The following is a 22,782-nucleotide window of genomic DNA, read 5'->3' on the forward strand; positions in this document are numbered from 1 at the left end:
CATTTTTCAAACACAGATTATTTTAAAAGTCACTATCTATTATTTTCATGAAATTAGATTTTTTTAAAAATACTATGCTGTCAAAAATATTTGTATATTTACAAAATGTTAATTGGTTTATGTCAAATTTTCTATAATTTCTTAAATTTTCCATTCAGACTTGTATCACTGATGACGAACATGGAAGAACAAGTGTTTGTGGTAACACACAAGATTAATTTTCTTTCATTTCAAGCTTTTTGAGAGGAAGTTGTATAAGAAAGATCAAACAGACAAGGTTATGAGTTATGTTGGAAAGTGTGTTCCCGGAAGCTACTTTCTAGACTGATGGTTGCCATGTGAAGCACTAACTTTTTTTGGTATATATTAGAAATAAAAATATTTTTCATGTCTAAACCAATTTTATGTAATTCCAATTACTTTTAAAAATAGATAGTGACTTTTGAGACACCTTTTTGTAATGCATTTACTTTCACTACTTGGCACCATCTATTTACCAAATAAATATGCAATATTTCAAAACAAACATTAATTTGATTGTATACAATCTATATAATTTTAATCTCTGAAAAATGATCAGTCTCTCTAATAATATAAAAGTTTTGTTTAGTGTTTAAAACTTATAATGAATTAACTGTTAATTTGTAATAAAATTCAGCCTTTTAGTGAAGTTAAAAGAATGAAGTTTTATATTACTTTTGAAAATATTTATATAAGAATTAATATAATCCATAATGTTATTAATTGAAATTACCAAAGCAAATTAAATGTTTATTTATTGGAAACTGTCTACAAAATTGATAATTACATAAAACATGCCTTTTTATAATCATTGTGATCTATTTTGCTAAGAACTATAGAAAAAAAAAAAGGATTGAAAATGTTTAAAAGCTTGTCATCAAGCTGTTAGCTAAATTAGTGTGTTGTTTAAAAGCAACAGAATCTGTATTCCATAGACAATTAGGCTACTGTCACTTGTTAATCTCCTGCCAAATTATTTAGCCTTAAAAGTCCAATAAAGGCTGTTTGACATTTGAAGTAATTATCAGGTTGGTTATATTGATTATATAGTTATTTTCAAAATCATGAAAAAAAGAACCACCAATTAAATATTACTAATTCATAAAATATTGCAAATAAATTGTATACTTACAGTTTATAAACATCTGTTAATTTTTCAAGAATTAATTGAAGATCTGGTCTCAAAAGTAATTCTTCTAACTTCCAACAATTCCACATTTTTCCAACAGAACTGACTAGCAAAGATAAGCCTTTGTAATTTGAGGTAACACTTAACGATCGAACATGAATATCTTTGACACCAGAGTGTTTTATCAAAATGCTTTTAACTTTATCCCATTTATCTTTTAACAAATTCTGAAGTTTAATATCTTCAATATTTATCAAAATAGGTTCACTTTCAAATTTCTCAAAATTTCCATAATCAGAACCATTTGATATTATTAAATATGAAGGAGTCCTTGTAATACTTAATACTGTATAAAAAGTCAATGCCAAATAGTTTAGTGAACTATTTTTTCCTCTGATACAGTTATCAAATTTACACATTTCTTCATTTCTTTCATTTACATTGAATGTAACACAAAATTTCAAGAATTTTAAGATCCAAAATGCCGGAGAATATTTGTAATGGTCACTTAGCGGATGACCACTTTCACTTTTATATATTGAATATATCTTAAATAAGCAATCAATGTGATCTTTCACATTATAAACTGAAAGATACTCGTATGAAAAATTTGAAAACAAATTCCATAATACATTAAAAGCAATTTTTTGATTTTGGCATAACTGTGAATTTTCCACGTTGATATTTATAGATGTCAGACAATTTTCTATTGCTGTATTAATTTGTGTCTCAAGAGAATATTTTAATTGGCACTTACCTAAAAGTCTGCAATTTTTCTGTCTCATTTCTGCTAAAAGAGATGAAATACACCAAGGAAAACTCCAGAAAGAAATATCCGATTGAGTGTAAGTTACCATATACCATGCAGATGCTTTTTGATATAGTTCTTCTTTGTTATAATTTTTGTCTTTTTCTAGATCGTCAAAAAACCTTTTTTGAAAATTTTCTTGCAAAACCTGCAGAATTTTTTCAGCTATTAGAATGACATTTTTATTATCATTTTTCATTTGATCATATTTGCTTATATGCTGAATATGTCCAGAAAAAATTTCAGCTTCACTTTTAATATTATACATTTGTAATAGTTTTCTTAACTTATTCTCATAGTTCTTTTTATCTGTCAAAGCAGAATCTTCATAACGTCTCCATCCAGGATATTCTAATAATTTGTCTATTTCTATTGTGGAATTTATCTTAGCCGAATCTTTAATCGCACATTCTAGATTTCTAGAATGGCGGAAAAGATGACCCAAGATTTTATCCGATCGGTAAGAAATGTTTAAGCTTCCTTTTTCCATAAAATCAGGATATTTGTTTGGTCTCTCTTCTTTATTTAAATAAGCAAGATTACCAGTCTTGGCAAAATCCAAAGTGTATGGATACTTTAATGCAATATTAATACAATGTTTTGAAAATATACCTTCTTTATCTGCCCAGGCTAAATGTGCATTTCCCATAATTCCAATGTTGTCATTTTCAATATAATGCAAAAGAAAATTTACCATATCCTGTACCTAAAAATTACAATATTCAAATTAAAAATTAGTTTTTTAATAAAAAATTATATTACAATATCAACTAAAATGAATGTAAAATTTTTCTAAATTAGTTACTCAGTCAAAATATATATTTAGAATTTAATGTAACTTTTTTCTTTATATAAATCTATATAATTTCATATTCAGTTCAATTATACAATCTGAGTCATAACTGAATGCTGAAATTATAAATAAAAATCATCAGATTTTTTGTCGTTGAACCTTTGTCCACAAGAGAATATCCCACTAACAACTGTTCAAATATAAAAGTGTTCACAGTCACTTTATTCCACAACTTTTCAAACAACACTCTCTGTTTGATATTTTCCAGAGTTTGACTTCAGTTTTTATTATACTATTTAAAAGACATATTTTATTTTAATAAATGTATTTTGTTTTGTTCTGGTGTTTTTGAAACTGTGCCAGTAATTTTTAGTAAAATTTAATGATGAGATTTGCCAAGTGTCTGAATAAATACAATAATTGATTTGTGTTCAAATTACTATTTTGTTCTGATTGAATTTTTAAATAAGTCTGAGTGTAGTTTTATTTTTAAAATTTATCAGTTAAATATTTATAATGCACAATAATATAAAACAAATGAACAAATGCTGGCATTGTTGAAGTGCAAGTTTGCATTTAGTGCATATAATTTAATGCAAATAATTTCACTAAAAATATGATCATAAGAATTTATGTCATTAAAGCATTGTTACAAATTATAGTAAAATGGACTTTTGCATAAATAAAAATTGTGACAAGAGTATACAGACAATTTGTTAAGCAACAAACACAGAAATACTTTTTTCTTTGCATGTATAACCAGGTTTTATGCATAACTGATGTGGTTTCTGGAAATAATTTAAGATCAAGATGGTTGTTACTGTGCCCAAAATGCAAATAATATTGCAAAATTTATTCACGATCTTAATTAAAAGAAATCTAAATTTATTATCATAGATAGAAAGAGCTGCATCTACATCAATCTTTCACTAATAATCTAAAAGAAATCTTTCATTAATAAGTATGATTCATATGATTCATTACTCCTAATGATGGATGTTAATACTGTTATATAATGATAGCTGCTCAAGCATCTGATTTATAGAACATTTCAATAAATGAGATGCAAGATTTGGGAAATTGTTTTCCATGATTTTTAGCAAAAAGATGAGTTATAAGAAACTTTTCTTTATTCCATTTCTCACAGAATTGTCTAACTGTCAACATCTGTCTGTTAGTAGGGGTTTTTGAAGCATCAAGTCCCTTCCCCCTTCCCCCTTCTCATTGATCCGAGAAAGGTTGCAGAAAAAAATTATAACTAATTGTCATTACATGAAAACGCCGATATGTGCTAATATAACAACAATCAAAAGAAATAATAAACCATCTGCCCAGACTAATTGGAATCTCACAGTCCTAGCCAGACCAGTGATCACACATTTGAAGTGTCATCGCTACAAAACAAGATCACCTGACGGGGATATAATGGCTGTGCACCTGATCTTCGGGGTGATCATTCTCCAAGAATGCCTTTTTTAACCTTGTGCCTTATTACCATGTAGATTACTGGACACTTCTTGTCTCCCTGAACCTTTGCCATCCAACTCCACTACCGACCATTAGAAAGAGGTGGGACGATTAACCAATTTCATGTAAACTCTCTCTCTTGGTCTGTTAATATGTAAGAGAAACAGACTGCAGAATGCAGTAATAGTATCACTAGCCTTTAATCAAGGTTTCTCTTAGTATTTGCATTCACTTGTAATCATTTTACTTTATATTAAACTCTTGTTGAATTTTTACGACGGTTGTTCTTACTTGTGTATCGCCAACCCTCCCACTCAAACTATGGAGCACCCTCCTATTTGAACCTAAGTTTAGCTGAATATATCGGAATATTTGCAAGTTAGGACACACATTAAACTAGTGTCAGGACCTGATGTCGAAGGGAGTTTGCAATCCCTATGACAATATATAGATAATGCCATCCACTGACAAAGTGAGCAGATCTCGCCGATTCGACACCAATCAAAGAGGTCAACAGTGCAACCTGTAACCCCAGCTTCTCACAGAGATTCACAGCTTCTCACAGAGATTTAGTTTTTCTACATAATGGATACTGTCTAAGAATTTGTAGAATTATTTTGAACAATGTCATCAATCATAAGGACCCATAAGAACTGAGATGAGTCTAAATCTATATATATATATATATATATATAAAAGTGTAATATAGGGACATACACGTCCATTTTTATATATAGATATAGATAAGCGTATACATAATGCAGCAAAAAAATATATATTCGTAAGCAAAATTATTTGTGCATAACACTGGATTATTTCATTTAAAATGAAACTTTCTTTAAATCGAAAATGTAGCTATAATTGTTCATATATTTAGTTCAAATTATTTTAACTTAGAAATAGCGGGACATTGGACAGGTTTCTAAAGACAATTATTATACCACTTTTAAATGCAAATCAAGACTTAATGTTAATTGGTTTTCTTATGTAAATGAAAGTGATTAATTTAAATAACTATTGTTGTAACCTATTGCTATTTTAAGGAACAGCAATACTGTTAATTCACAAAATAATATAGACAAAAAGAATTAGGTTAAGTGGCAAGTAATATGGCGATAGAATGTTTACAAACACAATTTTAAATCACATGATTCTTTCCGCGTAAATTTAATTATAGGTTTAAGTGTGCCGTGAGATAAAAACGGTTGAAAAACACTGGTTTAGACACTGAGCGAGTATTAGTTTTAAATATGCCATTGTGGCAAACAGCACCAATAGCAGGACTCGTTTTATGGTATTTTCTGGTCATGATTATACATTATGAATGCTTTATTCGTAATTACTATTAGTTAAAAATGAAAATAAGTTAAAATTTTAGATAGCGACCTTACTTATATATGAATGGTTTTTCCATAAAAAATACTGTAATGTTTAAAACAGAATGTTCTAACTCGTGAAATTATAAGATGGAATTTTGAATAAAATAAAATATAAGGCGTCTTAAAAGTTGATATTTTCTCACTCTGAAAATGCTTCTGGAAATCTTTTCTGGCTATGAACTTTACAATTCCAAAGTTATGTCAGAACTAAACAATAAATCATAATACAGGGTAACTTCCATTGACGGACATTCCCGAATAGTGGGCACCTCTACTTTACGGGCAGTTTTACAATCACAGACCCTTCAAATAGGACATTTATTATATTTACCTCTAAATAACGGACGCTGTCGTCCAATCTTACGAACACATAGTCCCCACCTTCAATATTCTGAAAGAATTAATTACGTACAAATTATTTGACATGTTTTTAGGCTCTAGGCTACTACATTTTGGCCACTTTAAAAATAATTTGGAGTACTTTTCGAGGAATTCTGCTTTAATTTTTATAAAACCTATCTGGCAACCTGTGACGTTCTTACGGGACACGTGGTTTACCTGAGTTTATTCATACTAATGTACCGTGCATTCGCTAAATAAGGTCCATCTTTTTATAAAGAAAACGCTGACATTTCTACAAGATTTTTGTTTTTGAAAGTACCTGCCCTTTAGCAGCTTTATCAAAAACTATATCAGCTGGAGAAGACGATTCCGCTGTGTTTGATAAAGTGTAAACATCGGCAGAACCTGTTGTTACTTTTTAAAGATAATTTGATAATGTTCTTCATCTTTTAGTATCTTGACATACATAAACATGTTATTCTACTTATCACATACTTTAATATGACATATAAGATATAGGTACTGATATGTTCCATTTTAATGTGCATTTATTTATCTGTTAGTAAAACGCTAATGGAAAGCGTGGGTTAACGACAGNTTAACCCGACGTAGAGCTACGGACGAGCGGAGACACCGATTGGTTGACCACCAGTCGCCGTAGCGCATATGTAAGGTCAGTTTGAGCGGGAAAATTAAGGATAGATAGATATCGTCTGGCCAATGAGAAGTAGATTTGTCTCACTAACGATAGTTTTTGATCGGCGGAAGTGCTACTGCGTTGTAAGGTGTTTTCCTGAATGAACTGATACGGGATAAATTCAATGGCGCTATGGATTCGGATGCCATTTATTGGACTATTAAGTTTGATAACTTGACTCATGGGTACCTAAACGTTTAGTATTTTAATATTAATTTAATACCAAATAATATTAAACAGAAAAAATAAATATATTCAATAAAAATCTTTGTTTTAATGAATGTACAATGTCACGGCTTGGTAAATACGTCAACACTGAAACGAAAATCAGTCTGGCATAGGGAAAATCGGGGAATTACACAGCAAAATCACAAATTGTGCAGCGGCGTTATTGTGAATCGGCGTAAATTGAACCGGTGTAAACCAAGGGCTACCTGTATTTGGAATACAAAATCTGAAATAATTAAAGGAAGAGTTTATCTAAGAAAATAAGAAGAAATTATCTTGCTATCTTATATTTACAAAAGTTGTGTATGTCAACATAATTGAAGGCAAAAACAAACTTAGTCCTTGCTGAACACATCAGTTCTTGTCAGATTATCTGAATTAAATGTAAAGAGGGATCTGGATTTTACTGTGACTGTATGTTAAAAGTGAATAATTATTATTGGACTTCATGCTGGATATTATGTAATCAAGTTGAGAAAATTATCGTCTAGGCGTTAATAACCAACATCTATCGCTACAAATAACAAGCGCTTTCAACGAAACTATTTTCGTCTTCTTCAGGTTAATTAACAGAACAGTTAATATTCTTCAAATTTAAAATTACCGCAACGGCAAACTAGCATTGGAATAAAAACGAAATAGAACAGCTCGTAGGCACACAGGAAATGCTTTCCGACGAGCTGTTCTATTTCGTTTTTATTCCAATGCTAGTTTGCCGTTGCGGTAATTTTAAATTTGAAGAATATTAACTGTTCTGTTAATTAACCTGAAGAAGACGAAAATAGTTTCGTTGAAAGCGCTTGTTATTTGTAGCGATAGATGTTGGTTATTAACGCCTAGACGATAATTTTCTCAACTTGATTACTGTGACTGTATGCCATATTGTATGCTTTTGTCCTTCAGACAATTTTCCCTGCTCTCTAGCAGAGAATTCTTTTTACCATCTAGAAGTTTCTAATCTTAATTCTTTCTTGGAGGTGAGGGTCACTTCCTAGAATTTACCAACATATTGTAGGCAAGGTTACCTGAGGGCATATGAAGTGAAAGAAGTTACTTTTGAGCTAGGGCTCAAAGAGAGAGGATAATGAAAGGAAAGATGACAGTATATGGTGCCTGAGTAGATGGGTAAAGTCAAAACATCAAAATTCCCAGCCCAAAGTTAGCGTGTTAGAGCCATGGTTCCCAATTAGTGGTACGTGTACCCCTGGGGTATGCAAAATTGCATGAAGGGGTACACGCGGCAATCTAAAATCAGTCAAGTTAAAATTTAAATGCATGAGATGAGCAATCAAAAAAATAATGGATGGACCATCAAAAATTTGGCAATTTACAACATGATGTTGAATGCACAAATTTGTTTATTTATAACTAAAAATATGCTCGAAATTTCATCAAAAAATGCATTTGTGACAATACCTAAATGAAATTCTTATGCAAGAAACAAAAATTGTACAATTATCATTATTATCATGCCAGCGAAGCAGCAATAAAATATTTACTACCATTTTGCACAACATACCTCTGCGAGAGCAGATTTTCAGCCATGACAAACATGAAAACTAAACATCGTCACCGACTTCAACTCAAAGATGACTTGAGACTGAAGCTGACCAAAAAGCAACCAGATTTTACAAAGTCGTGCAAAGAAAATCGTGCACATTTGTCACATTAAAATTAAATAACCTTATGTTATTTTCATTATTATTAGAATTGTATTTTAAAGGTAATAAATGTAAAAAAACTTATTCTATTTATCACTAGCTGTCTATCCACAGCTTCGCCTGCATTATATTGAATTTTCTTGTGGGAGTAAGATATTTTCTCGCAGTAAAATGTAGCCTATGTCCATCTCCAACATGTAAGCTATCTCTGTGCCAAATTTTATTAAAACCTGTTCAGTGGTTTAGACAAGCAGAATTACCTTCGAATTTATAATATTAGTATGGATTAATATGAATTTCTGCTATAAGGGGTATGCAAGTTTGAGCTCTTTCTAGAAGTGGTACGCAGGAAAAACTAATTGGAAACCACTGTGTTAGAGCCAGCATGTCATCTTGATCAGTTTGAACATGTGACAGACTACTGGGATCAGATATACAAGAAAAATTTCTCAAGAACCAAAGGAAAGGAAGACAAGCAAGAATTTTGTGTTAAAGAAGCTTCCATGTGGCCCCTCATGGTAACCAAACAACATCTGCACTACCCAGATATTACTAAATACCTTTCCTATCCTATCCACCATCTTTGCTAGTTCTCACCCCTACTTCCTATTTCCTAAATTAGTATTAAGGAAAATTTTGTTGTAATTATTATTGTCAGTTTCTTTTGTACTAATCATGATAATTTTTGTAATTATTCTATCAATGACCAGATTTGGGGTGACTGTTAGTCAACAACCCCTACAACTAGAATCCCTTTGAAATTCTTTTTTCTATCTTCTACTTTACATGTGTTTTTTTTTTTTTAGTGTTTGCCTTCATAGGTTAAATAAACCCTTTCTTAAATATCACAATACCAAATGTCTAACTCCTAGGAAAAAGTCTCTGGCCAGATCAGAGTCTTTATCTAAAGAGGGAGAGTTACCAACAACGCTCACTCATTCATAAAATAAAGCCAAATCAGGGAAAAGCAGTGATTTTACAGAAAATGAAACTAATAATATGACAAGAAGAGGAGGAAAAGATATAAATAAAATAAATAAATATAAAAGAATAAAAAGTAAAATCTTCAATGGTGTCAGTATAAAAATTACATTTAAAAAGTTTTAAAAATTTTCTTGAGTAAATTTTTAAAACTTTTATTATGTATCACATATATAATATATATTACATTATTATAGGCTATATTACATAAATGCAGATTGAAATAGAACAATTAATTATATAACATGTTTAATATTTTTAAAAAATATATATTATGGAAATTCAAGACTTAATTTTAATAATAATAGACAGAGAATATGTTTGAACAGTTTTACCTTTCCAATGCATACAAATGTTTTTCACATTCAGGAATTATGGAAAATAATAGAAGTTCTGATTTTATCTATATGTTACCTGTTCTTATTTTAAAAAATGGATATGTAATTTTAGCTGTTAACTAAATATTATATAATATTGTACCCAACTGAAGAGGGATGAATATATATGTCCAAAATGCATGTTGGAGTCAATAAAATTGAAATGATAAAACAGTCAATTTAAAGTAATTTGTGGTTGTTACGATAAGTTTAGTTTCAAGGCATATTAATAGCCAATTGAAAATTTAACATAATTATCCAAATAAGAAGTATTTTATACTAGAGTTATGTTTATTAAAAATTTGTCATCAAAGGAAACATTTTAATTAATCAATCAACACTACCATTGAAAGACAAGATATAATATCACAATATTTACAGCTGAAGTTTATAGAACTAAAAGAATTGATAATTTGATAATTTGACTGTTCATTCAGTTCAAAAATACATTTGTACGTTATACAGCAATAGCCTAACTGTAAGAAATTAAGTAACATTTCTAAAAAATGTAATACAGGTATTTCAGTTCTTCAAATCAATAATCACTTTATATATAATAAACATGATTATGAAGAAATTTATCACATTACAGAAAGCTGCCATACTAAACACATCACATAGGAAATTCTTAAATACAAGTACACAAATAGCACAGACATAATAGCTTGTTCTATAAGTTATGCTCTGATTCCAGCATTAACACTGGTACATAAGCCAAGTAAGATGCATTCCACCAATACCACCAAAATAATAATAAGGATGACAGTTTTACCTGCCATTTCATCTGGATGCGGTCTTTTTCCTTTGCGTGGAAACACAATGCAGTCTTTAATATGATGTAACTTCGGTATATCAACAGCATTAAATTTTCTTACATCACCAGGATGAATACAAGGACATTTTGTAACTAGAACTGTTCCTATTAAAACATAACAGTTAAGAATTATTATATTAATAATTATTTTTTGTATAAAGAATAATTTACCATTTTGAAACATGATTATTTATAAATTTGAAAATAATAATTTCTAAAATATTGTGTAAATATGCTGTATAAATGAAAAGAAAGGAATAAAAAATTCTTATTTTATTTTGTTATTTAATTCTGTTAATTTAAATTTATTTTATTTCTGTTGTACTTAAATTTTATATTTTGTTCTATTCTACAGATATTTACTGAATTTTCTCTTTTTATTCAAATATGTTATATTTTGGAATACTCAACCAATGAAGATTTATCAAATTAGGTTGAAAATATTTCTGTTTCATTATACTTTTTGCTGGAGAGGACATTATAAGAGGACTTGATTTCTAAGGTGTAAATTTATTTTCTGACATTCCTTCAGTTTCTGTATTTTGTTACAAAAAAGGAATACACAAAAATAATGAAAAAACTAGTAAAGCTGACTCATCCAATGCAGGGATTGGAAATCGTGTTATATGGGACATGCATTATAAGAGGATGTTAAGCAAGTTTAAACTACGCCATACAAATTCACATTATAGGGGAACGTGTTATACAGGAGTTCACTGTATATTTAAATTTCATCATCCAAATTAAATAAACTCCTCTGAAACTGCATGACCAATCTCAATCAAATTTGGTATGGACATCAAGTCTAAGTACATGAATTGTGACCACCAGGAAAACTGACCTAGAAGAATTGACTGTCCAAAATTTTCAGTTGTGGTTTCAGTTACTCATTGTTTCTTTGGAAAATCAGATAATTTTTATAACACTTGATTTGAATTATGTAATTAATGTTGACACAAAGACTAATAATATATAAATCTTAGATAATTTTTGAATTTGTTTGCAATTTTGGATTCTTGTCAGTATTCAAAGTGAATTATTGTTATTTTTTATTCTTGAATTACAGGGACAAAGTTTTCAGAAAATATGAATAGAAGTGTTGGGTACATTTGCTTGTTGCACTTGAATATGTTGGAAACTCAAGAACATATATTCATTACACTTAATTATGTTGGTTACACACAAATATAACAAAGAAATGAACTGAATACAATGACATAGAGCAGGCCTGGCCAACTTACAGTGGTGTGTGACTGCCTTTCATGAGTTAAAAACCAAAAATCCACTTCACATTTCTGTTCTATAATAGCTTAATAAGCTACCCTAATAAAATTTTGCTGCAAAACATACTTATATTTATTTCTTGCACAGTAATTAGTATTCCAGATTATCTCATTTTGGTAAATACATGAAACAGAAATTAAATGACACCGTCAAAAATTTTATTCATTTTTTGTTGCCCAAATCATTTGCTGCTTTGTTGAGTGCTTACAACTATTATCAAATAATTTATAGTAGACCCCTGTAAAACGGGTTCATATAATTCGGATTCGTATATAACGGCAAAAAAACTGCGACCGTATTCATATAAACACACTAAAAGAGACTCGTATAATTCGGTAAAACGTCATCGCTGACTCGTATCGTGACAGGATTAGTCAAATCTAGACCAATAGCGGATATTGCACAAACTGTTGAGTTTAAACAAGCAGCGGACCTACTAAAAACCATTTATTATTTAACGTCTATAAAAATTTTATTTATATTAATAATGTCTCCAAAGTTCAGCAAATTTTTTGCAGAAAAATAATTTATCAGGAAACACGTGCACCCCTGTTCGATGCACCACTCCATGATGAAAACAAGCTTAAGCAATGGCGTCGTCAAACGGTGCACACTCGGTAAGTAATCCTACAATTTTTTGTTTATTTCATAGTTTATATGGATTATTACCAAAAAATTATATATGTTTTGGAAATGTTGAGTCAAATTAGTCTAGAATCGATTAATTTTATTGAAGAAAACCTTTCAAACATCCATAGTCCGTAAACTGCATACGTGCCAGGCTGTGATTGGCTCATTTATTTAAGAACTCTTAAAACATGAATTTCATAAAGAATGGAACGTATCTACCGTGTTATAGGGGAGTCGAATGTACTTGTATGGAATATCATGTAATTTTGTCATAGAATAAATGAATTTATATTTAGTCCAATTTAAAATCTTTTTCAATTAAATTGTTTTATCCCACATTGGAAATTATTCAGTTACTGAATAATTTCCAATGTGGGATAAAACAATAACTAACTTAAATAAAATTCCAGCATTAGGTTAAATGAAAAACACTGAAACAGCAACTGAATATTTTCTGACAGTCAGTGTCTCAGAAGGTTAGTTAGAGGCAGTCAGTTAACCTGATCTGATTCCTTATTCACTGAACTGGAATTGATTGTCACTATTTGAAATACTAATCAGATCCATGTCCGTGAGGAAAATCATGGGAAAACTTTGCCATAGATTTAAGCTTGGATTTTGGGTGTTTATAAAGTGCATGCAGCAATTCAATTCTGTTTATAAGCATAAACAAACACATCACTCAATTTTTGCTGACATTCCTTTTTTTAATTTAACATGATAATTGTTTCTAAATTCCAACATGAATATTGCTAGTTGGCAACATAAGTAATCTGACTAATATTACCATTCTGGTGCCATAAGGTCTGGATTAATGAACTTCTACTTTATTATATAAAAATTTAATTTGAACTCAGATAGTTTGAAATCCTGTTAGTTCATAACTGTGCTATTTGTCCCATCCAGGAATATTGATCCCTGGATGGGACATATTTTAATGAATTTGGTAAGTTTGAAATACGGTTACTTTGAAAATTTTAAGTGAAAATTCAGTCTAAACTGTGATATGTGTATATTAACTCATATATTTAGATTTAAGTTCCCATGCCTCTGTGAGAGTCAAAATTTAGTTAATTTTATAAAATAAATTTATTCCTTACCTACAAAATCAAAATATAGAAGCCATGGGAATTTTATGTCTTAATATAAACATTCTCATGAGGAATCCGTGCATAGTTTACACTTACAGGCAAAATTCGTCATATTGTTGCCATTCTATCACTACCTTTAACCCCACACCTGCCAAACAATTGATCACCTGACTAATTTTCCCACCACAAAAAGTATAAAAGCCCTCCTCCTTCCTCTCTCGGGGGAATCATGAGTCAAAACGTCGAGGTTGGAATTTGTCTTCCCCATTGCAGACATACACTTGTGTCACCGCTCAGAATCCATTTGGACAACATCACGGGAAAATATCCCACTAGTACATGCAAAGAGTTATGAACGCATATTTGTAAACTCTCTCTCTCTGCCATAAGTGCAGTAGCAGGATAGGTTGTTATAACGGAACTTAGAGTAATTAGGTTTGTAATTTTTTCCATAGATGATTGTAATAAATTCTTGTTTTGTTTTTAAATGGAGTCTTTACTCGACTTAGCCAACATCTTATCGTCGACCCCTCTGACTCTCCTCCACTCACGTAACACGTAAGAAAATGTAAACGCCATCCTTGACAAGAAAGTAGGTCACTGGAAAGGAGAGGAAATTCCCAACCCCCGGCGGCTCACACCTCTATACTATAAGAGAATAATAAACCACAAACAACTCTAATCTGGTCAACATGGCTTTGCTTTTACAGTAACACATTTTCAGGTGTCACCTTACCCATCAACTATCCTTTTTTCTCTTATCTCATAAAATACAGTTGGGTTTCAGGGTTGCAAGATTGGGCTACAAGTAGCAGATTGAAATATTTGTTGGGGTTTACACTACTGAATTTGAGTAATTTACTACATTTTGTGTTACTTTAAAAATAATTTTGGTTACATTTCAAGAATTCTGCTTTATTTTTTTATAACCTATCTGGCAACCTGTAAGGTTCTCACCAGACTTGTGTTATTTACCTGCAGTTTATTTATATTATTATTAACAAAATTAGCATTTTGTATATGTAGATGTATTCCATTTGCTTAATAAAATTCAGTTACACAGCACTTCACATTGTACAGAAATATGTAAATCTTGGATAATTCAGAGTCATGTTTGTACCTTGAATTTTCAACTAATGAGGATTTTCTGTATTGATTTTCAGAAAAAATTATTCATTACCTTCTAAAATATGAAGTGGAGATTCATAATCACTTATTTCTTCAGAATACTGAACAAACACTTCTCCATATTCTAATGTTCCAGTTTCATCAACAACACCAAACATATTTCTTCCAAATTTAGGTGGTATGGCTATTCTGGCTTTTGACTTCAAAAGTTCTAAAGTAGGATATCACACTTATAATGATAATTATTAATAAGTTAATTAATTTAAATAATTTTATATTATATAAATATGATATATAATAGTTACTTTGTTCAATATGCAAGATATTTAAAAAAAAAAAAAGTTATGCCAAATTTGTAACGATGGGTTGTCCCTCTGCATAGTTTTCTATTGTGTGCATGAAATCATGACTAATTGTGGAGTTCCCTTCAGAGTACAATTTTATTATCCATTCTACTATGACTATGCAACTTCTCCATTATAAGTATTAGCAATTATTGAAGTATCCTTTATAAAATGAGCAAAAATTATTCTGACATTCTCACAATACTAGGCTCCAATTTTTAATCATGTTTTTAATTTATTTAATTTAAAATATATGATCTCATTCTCATATTAGTAGTACATCAAACTTTTCCTAATAAGAAATATTATGCTGATCATTCATGTAACTCCATTCTGGGGAAAATTTTGATAGAAATCACATGACTTTCAGTCAACACTGGAAGTTCATATATAGTTAACTAGGGCCTCCTGCCCCTAAGCTTTCCGTATATGATTTCAACTTTCATCCATCTAACATCATTTTCCAGATTAAAGAAGGGGAAACAGATGACAGTGGGAATTTATAGGTCTACAATTTTTTCAAATTGCAGCTTAATCATATTTGTCAAAGTGAAAATTATTGATTCATTTGACATACAGCATGTTCTGATTTATAGCATATACTATTCCTGAAAGCCTCTTGTAAGATCCAGGAAAAGCTTTTCTATTATTTCATAAGGTCAAAATTTATACCTCATTCCAGCATAACTCAACCATCCATGTTCCATAAAAATAGGATGTTACATAAACATAAAAACATCATTGGTTAATAGGATGCTACAAAGCATCCTATTAACCAATGATTCTAAATAAAAGAACCCAATGAATGCATCGATACGGTTATTCACTAATATAATATAAAAAGGAACTAATATGAAGTGAGAGAAGCAAGTATGATACAAAAGAAGTAAATATATATCAGAGATTTCTTTATTTAGTAGTAAGAAAACAATAAGCAACAAAAAATATATAAAATAGAATAAATTTTTTTAATGAAATTGCAATCATTAACAGAAGAGTTTTTAATATAGAGATAAAGTTGACTAAATCAAACAGTCATGTTAGTATGAATGATACTACTATTATTAAACAAAGACATAATGAAAGAAAGAAAATTGGAGATTAAAATCTGAGTCATCTGATTTGAAGTAAGCAGGAATTTCATTCTCACTGTACTTGTGATTGATTAATATTTTGTTTCCCTAAATTGGGAAGAGATTAAATAAAGAAATTTGTTGTATCAAATTCTCATATATTGAGTATTTATAAGTTGGGATCACATTGTTTATTAACAGTCCCAAGTTATAAATGGTATTATATTGCAATGTATTTGAGTCTAATGCTAATGACATTATATTGCAAGTAATAAGTATTTGATAACTTTTGAAATTCCAAATTCAATTAAATTCTATGTACAGCTAACTGTTTGTTTGGAAATCAAGTCAGAAAATTTCTATTAAATATTACACTTTTGAGCATTTCTGCCCATCCTGAGTATCAATAATGACAGAAAACTCAACTCAGATTTTAACACCACATATGGTAAAACACATCACCTATTATCTACTTGATTATAATTAACTCCCCTCTGCTAGATATATTGCACAATCACTCTCACTCTGTCTTTTTTTTTTTTTACATCTTGATCTCCAAGAAATTAGTTAGCTGTTTTGAGAAATTTATAGAAATAAATGTGTGACTATTTAGAAATTTGGATTAAAACTTACCCATTTTTGTTTTAAACACACTTATTAACAGAGAATTAAAGAATGGTTCTTGTGTAAAATTAATTCCACTCTTCCATAATTCTTCAAATGGAATTTGTAAACTAATACACTTTGATAATAGTTTATAAGTTTCCAACTCATTCGAAAATGCTTCTGTATATTCTAAAATCATATTGTTTTGCAAATTAAGAAATACTTGTCTCTGAACACCTAGACCTTCGAGGATAGTTATTAAAGGTCGATTTAAGAAAACACATCCTGAATTAAAAAAAATAAAATATATATATATATAATTTTATCAAACCAGCAATAAAATATCATAATATAATGCTTATAATAAGAAAAATTTTTAAGCTACGAAATAATAAATAAAATAAAATTTAAAGAAAATCTCAAACTAGATTTAAATTTGTGCAGTATAAAACTAAAAATAAATAGAACAGGTAAGATACATATAAGTTACATATATAAGTATCATAATTTCACACAAATAACCCCCAAATCATTTGTGTTTAAAAGCATATGCAAGTCATGTGATGATGTGAATAGATTATATGCTAGTTTTAACTTATAATTAAAAAAAAACTATTTGATAATTTTTTTTATCTAAAGTCACTAATTGTTTTTTACAGAAAACATGAAAAATCATTTCTTTACCACAGAAATTTATCTGTCATCATTTTTCCCAATATCACAACATACATACATACATACATGTGTCTTATCTTCAGTTCTTACCCATTCATTTACATTTCTTGAGAATAATATGTTATCTGTGTTTAAGAATCAATTTCAAAGTGCATGCTTATTATGTAATAATGTGGGTTAGCTGTAAAGTTTAAATTGCAACTATGAACTCCTTCAGCAGCATTTCCTTTGTTTAAATTTACCAAGAATGTCTTTAAAGGCATGAAAAATCCTTTACATATATTTTTCCAATACAATTTTTTTGGAAACAACCAAAGACACACATACATATTCAACTTTAGTTTTCTTCCACTTTCATATATTAATCGATATTAGACATCCCTACTTAAACCAATCCATGAATGAGAGAGCAAAGTCTACAAATATTTAGGATGCCAACCAGCCAAACTCGTAAAACACACACACACAAAACAAAGACTAACAAAAAATACAACAGCAGAGTAATCTAAATACTAATAACACAGCTGAATGCAAATCACACATTTAAAGCAATAAACACATATGTCAACCCAGTACAGACATATCCTTTTGGAGTTATACAGTGGACAAAGAACTAGAATAACTCCAAAGGAAAACACAAATAATATTCATTGGAATCAACAATCGAAATTATTGTCAAATGTTATATGACATCATTACGTACAATGCATTGTGTTGTGATGTTTTGTAAACGTTCTTCCATTACGTAATAAAAGGTTGGTGGTGGTGCTGCTGACTCCCCAGGGAGCCGTTAGAGACGGTGACCTCATTTCACTCTCCCTTTTTAGTGCTGACCTTCCGTGAGTCAAGACAGTATAATCTTTGTGTATTCTTTGTTATATAATCAGTTACGCGAGTCTAACTTGTTTTTACTAATCTCTCCAACAAGCAACATCTAGTCTAACAGGTTATGGGTCCAGTTACGGCAACAACTAATTAAGTGTAAGGAAAAAGCAAAAAAGGTAAATTCAAGAAATAACGTAAATTGGATATAAATTAAGTAAGAAGAATATTAGACGAGAACACAAAAGACATCACAATGGTGGATAAAAGTTACGTTGCCATCACTAAATTGAACAACAATAACTATCACATTTGGAAATATAAGATGGAATTGCTGTTGATAAAAGACGAGTTATGGGACATAATACAAAAGGAAATACCCTCGGATCCTGACTCATCTTTGTTAACAATGGATGGAAAGGTGCGCGCCATGATAGACCTTCTGATGGAAGACAATCAACTGCCATTAATAAGAAAGGAAACTACAGCTAAAGGAACTTGGGAAGCCATAAGGAAACACCATGTTAAGTCTATACTATCAAATAAAGTTTACCTATTGAAGAAAAATTTGCAATTTAAAACTAGAAGAAAACAGCGACATGGAGATACACTTGGCCAACATGGAGGAATTGGTTGATCATCTTACGGCACTGGGAGAAACTCTAGCTGAGAAATTAAAGACATTATTACTTAGTAGCTTGCCAGACAGCTATAGCACTTTAATAACAGCACTAGAGATTCGTCCAGAAGAAGATTTAACTCAGGAGTTAGTATGTAATAAATTACTTGAGGAACAGTCAAGAAGAAAGACCTTATCAAATGAAGAATATGAAGCGGATAAAGCATTTAAAGTGGGAGCACACCCAGTAACTCAGAAAACGAATTTGCTCAAAAGTTGTTATTTTTGCAAAAAACAGGAACATGTAAAGAAAGAATGTAGTAAATATGCAACATGGAAAGAAAAACATCCAAATCAGATCAACAAAATTTATGCAGAAAGTGATGAACAACATCTTGAAAAGGAATCCTATGTATGTTTTAAGACAGGAACACAAAACGAGATTCATCAATGGTATGTAGACTCAGGAGCTTCATCACCTATGTATTGTGAGAAGTATTTATTCACAACTATTAATAGTAAATATAGAGAAAGAGTGATACTAGCCAATGGTCAAGCACTATAAACTGAAGGTAAAGACAATGTAATGATAACCTGCATGGATGAAAATAATGAACGACATCGAATATATATGAAAGACGTGCTATATGTGACACACCTTAAAGGAAATTTAATCTCAGTCAGAAGACTAATGAGATTAGGTTTGCCATAAAATTTGAAGGGAACGTTTGCTCTATCCAGAAAAATGGAGTAACAGTAGCAACAGCAAACACATGTTTGTATGAGCTCGATAAATCTCAAAGTGCTTACAGTAGTTAATGATACGAAGGAATGTGAAACGAAAACAAGGGAACAAGAAATGGAAGAAACTGACATACATTTAAGGAGATTGGAAAGAACTACTAAGGGAGTACCTCCTATAAATTTATTGTTTCAATTAACCTTATCAGTGACAGAGGATGCAGTAGAACCGAAAGAATATAGCGAGGCAATCGCAGGCAAACATTCCAAAGAATGGAGTGAAGCCATGAAAAATAACGGCACATGAAAAATTACAAAATTACCTCCAGGTAAAACTGCAGTAGGAAGCAGATTGGTATACAAAATTAAGAGAGACGAAAACAATAAAGTTAATTGTTTTAAGGCTCATTTAGTCACTCAAGGGTACACACAAAAGTATGGCTTTGACTACAAAGACGTATATGCCCCTGCGATTAAAACTGCCACCCTTTGAACACTCCTAACTATAGCCAGAATTAAGAACATGAAAGTTAAGTATTATGACATAGAAACGGCTTACTTAAACAAAGACTTATCACACAAGGTATACATGAAACAACCTGAAGCAGGTATGCAATCAATGTCTGAGAGCCAACTAGAAGTAGTAGATAAAGCACTAAAATCTATGGGTCCACAGCTTTCAGCCATTGATGTAACAGACAAGTCTTCTTTTGTTTCAGCCCATTCAGTACCAGGTAACAAAAAAATTGACCCGCAGAAAAGAACTCTCTTCAAGACAAAGAAAGATGCAAAAAGAAAATATCAGAAATTAAGTCCCAGCTTAGAGGAAATAGAGAGAACTGCTGCTAAAATAATTGTAAATGCTAAAACATCAATGTAAAAACTTTTTTTACATTGATNAGCCGCAGGTTGCCGACCCCTGGTCTAGTGCAAGGTCCTTGGGTCTAGTAGTTGTTTGATATCCGAAGAAGAGACGTCGATCGTAGCTTATTAAATACAAAATTCATTTTATTAACATCTGTATTATTATTGATTTTACTTATTATTAGCATTCAGTTTTTTGCAAATTTCATTTATCAAGTTTTTAGTTTACGTATTTATTTCGTTAGGATTATTTCATATTTTGGCGTGTAGCATTTGTCCTTATTGTTGAGATGGCCGACATCGTAAATGAAATACCTGAACTTACGGCTTCTGCAGAAACTGACATTGTAAATAGTTACACATGCACATTGTGCAGAAAGACTTTTAAAGCGTTTCGTTATTTAAAAGTGCATACAAACAATTTTCATCCAGATCACGTGAACGAGTTAGTGAATCCAAAGAAGTTGCAGAAATTCAATCAAAATCTCCGGCTACGTTATCATCTCCGGAATGACCATGGTGAAATAATTGAAAGCCACTATTCAGAAAGTGTTTAATCTAGATAGAAAATTTTTTACATTACTCAAACCTAAATAGCAGCAAAGTGAAGTAAATGTTGAATTTTTTAAAATAAGTCTTTATTGACACAAATATCAAAATTTCTGGGGAAAAAAAACTTAATTTCCCTTCCAATAAAACTGAAAACTGACACTTAGTTCTTATTTTTTACTTTATTTAAACTCTTTTCTGAACATATCATAGTTCCTAAACTGTCCGATAGAGGGAGACACCATCAGAGTAAGTTGGAACACACCCAGTCACTAGACGCTTGTTTGTTGTTAATACAGGGGTGTACGGTTTGGGGGGTCGCCATCTCTTCATTCGGAGGGTAAATCTTACCATTCGGATTTTAACAGCTGTAGAGCATTTGATAGGGACAAAAAAGTCAAAGGAACCGTGCCACATGGAAATTTGTAGAGAACGCTCACTAGGGGGCGTCCCAGGCTACTAGTTAGTTAGAAAACGAAAGACGGACAATCTATTAATTAAGTTTAACGTATTTAGATTTTTACAGCTATGATGAGAAACGTTTAAAATTTACAAGAACCCTGTCGGGTCCTTTCAGATATACTAGTGATACGACAAAAGACGTTAACCGGTATCGGCACCCTCGGGATTTGGCATGCATGCATGCACGCACCGCACATCTACCAAGACTCTGATTCCATCCACGAGTCACTGATAGGGAGCACTTTTAACTTTTTAGGGATTGTTTTACTATTTAAAAAGTAAACAATATCTTATGCTATTTTTATGTACTGTACGTTTCTTCACAAAACTATATTCATAGAATCGAATATTTTGTACCAGGTATGTATAATTGTGTATCGATCACACATTTTATTTTAATAAGTAAGTTTTTATAATTTTATTTTTAATTTTAGCCCTTATATTATGGCTAGCAATTTAGAATGTGATTGCGATATTGAAAATTTATTTCAAAAAAGTTTTGGCTCGAGACCTTATAATGAAAAAGAAGACATTATTAAAAGAGAAAGGCCAATGCCTAAATTAAATATAAATAGGTCAACAAAAAAATTTGTTCGACATTTTCACGATAAAATGTATCAAGACGTAAAATGGCTTTGTGGATGCATGAAAATGCAAAAATTGTTTTGTTGGCCTTGCCTATTATTTTCAAATGAAATTAGCGTGTGGAATAAGGATGGCTTTGACGATTTAAATAATTTGAGTAAAGCTCTCCAAAGACACGAAAAGCGTAAATCTCACATCGATTCTTTCGTAAAATTGAAGCAATTTGGAAATCAAAATAGAATAGAATTTAACATTAGTACACAATATAAAATTAATATTGAAAATTATAACAAGATAGTTACGGCTAATAGATATATTATATCTAAATTAATAGATATTACATGTTTTTTATCAAAGCAAGAATTGACATTTAGAGGGCATAGGGAAGCTATTGAATCTAATAACAGAGATAATTATATTGAACTTTTTTATTTATTAAGTGCGTCAGATAATCTATTAAAAATACATTTAGAGAAGTCTACGGTTTTTACTGGCTTATCGAACAAACGAATACGAATGGACCCTAGACCATTGCTGACTGATTGCCCCTGGAAGTCGGCTTCTTATAGAAACACAGCTTCCCTATCATCAAATGTCACGGCACGCCACTGC

General features: G+C 30.7%; 1 protein-coding gene across 1 annotated transcript in view; it reads right to left on the reverse strand.

The window, feature by feature from the left end:
- Nucleotides 1-764: 764 nt before the first annotated feature.
- LOC111628944 (probable RNA-dependent RNA polymerase 1) overlaps nucleotides 765-22,782 on the reverse strand; it is a 38,287-nt gene continuing 16,269 nt past the window's right edge. Inside the window, exons 3-8 of the mRNA XM_023372802.1 lie at nucleotides 16,881-17,138; nucleotides 14,883-15,041; nucleotides 10,567-10,802; nucleotides 5,929-5,988; nucleotides 1,154-2,664; nucleotides 765-1,022 (exon numbers count right to left, since the gene is read on the reverse strand). Coding sequence (XP_023228570.1) covers nucleotides 995-1,022; nucleotides 1,154-2,664; nucleotides 5,929-5,988; nucleotides 10,567-10,802; nucleotides 14,883-15,041; nucleotides 16,881-17,138 — 2,252 coding nt within the window. The 3' untranslated portion in view covers nucleotides 765-994. The remainder of the gene's footprint in view (nucleotides 1,023-1,153; nucleotides 2,665-5,928; nucleotides 5,989-10,566; nucleotides 10,803-14,882; nucleotides 15,042-16,880; nucleotides 17,139-22,782) is intronic.

The sequence above is a fragment of the Centruroides sculpturatus genome, unplaced genomic scaffold (assembly GCF_000671375.1).
Source record: "Centruroides sculpturatus isolate CEXI.00-Female unplaced genomic scaffold, Cexi_2.0 scaffold513, whole genome shotgun sequence".
Lineage (NCBI taxonomy): Eukaryota > Metazoa > Arthropoda > Arachnida > Scorpiones > Buthidae > Centruroides > Centruroides sculpturatus.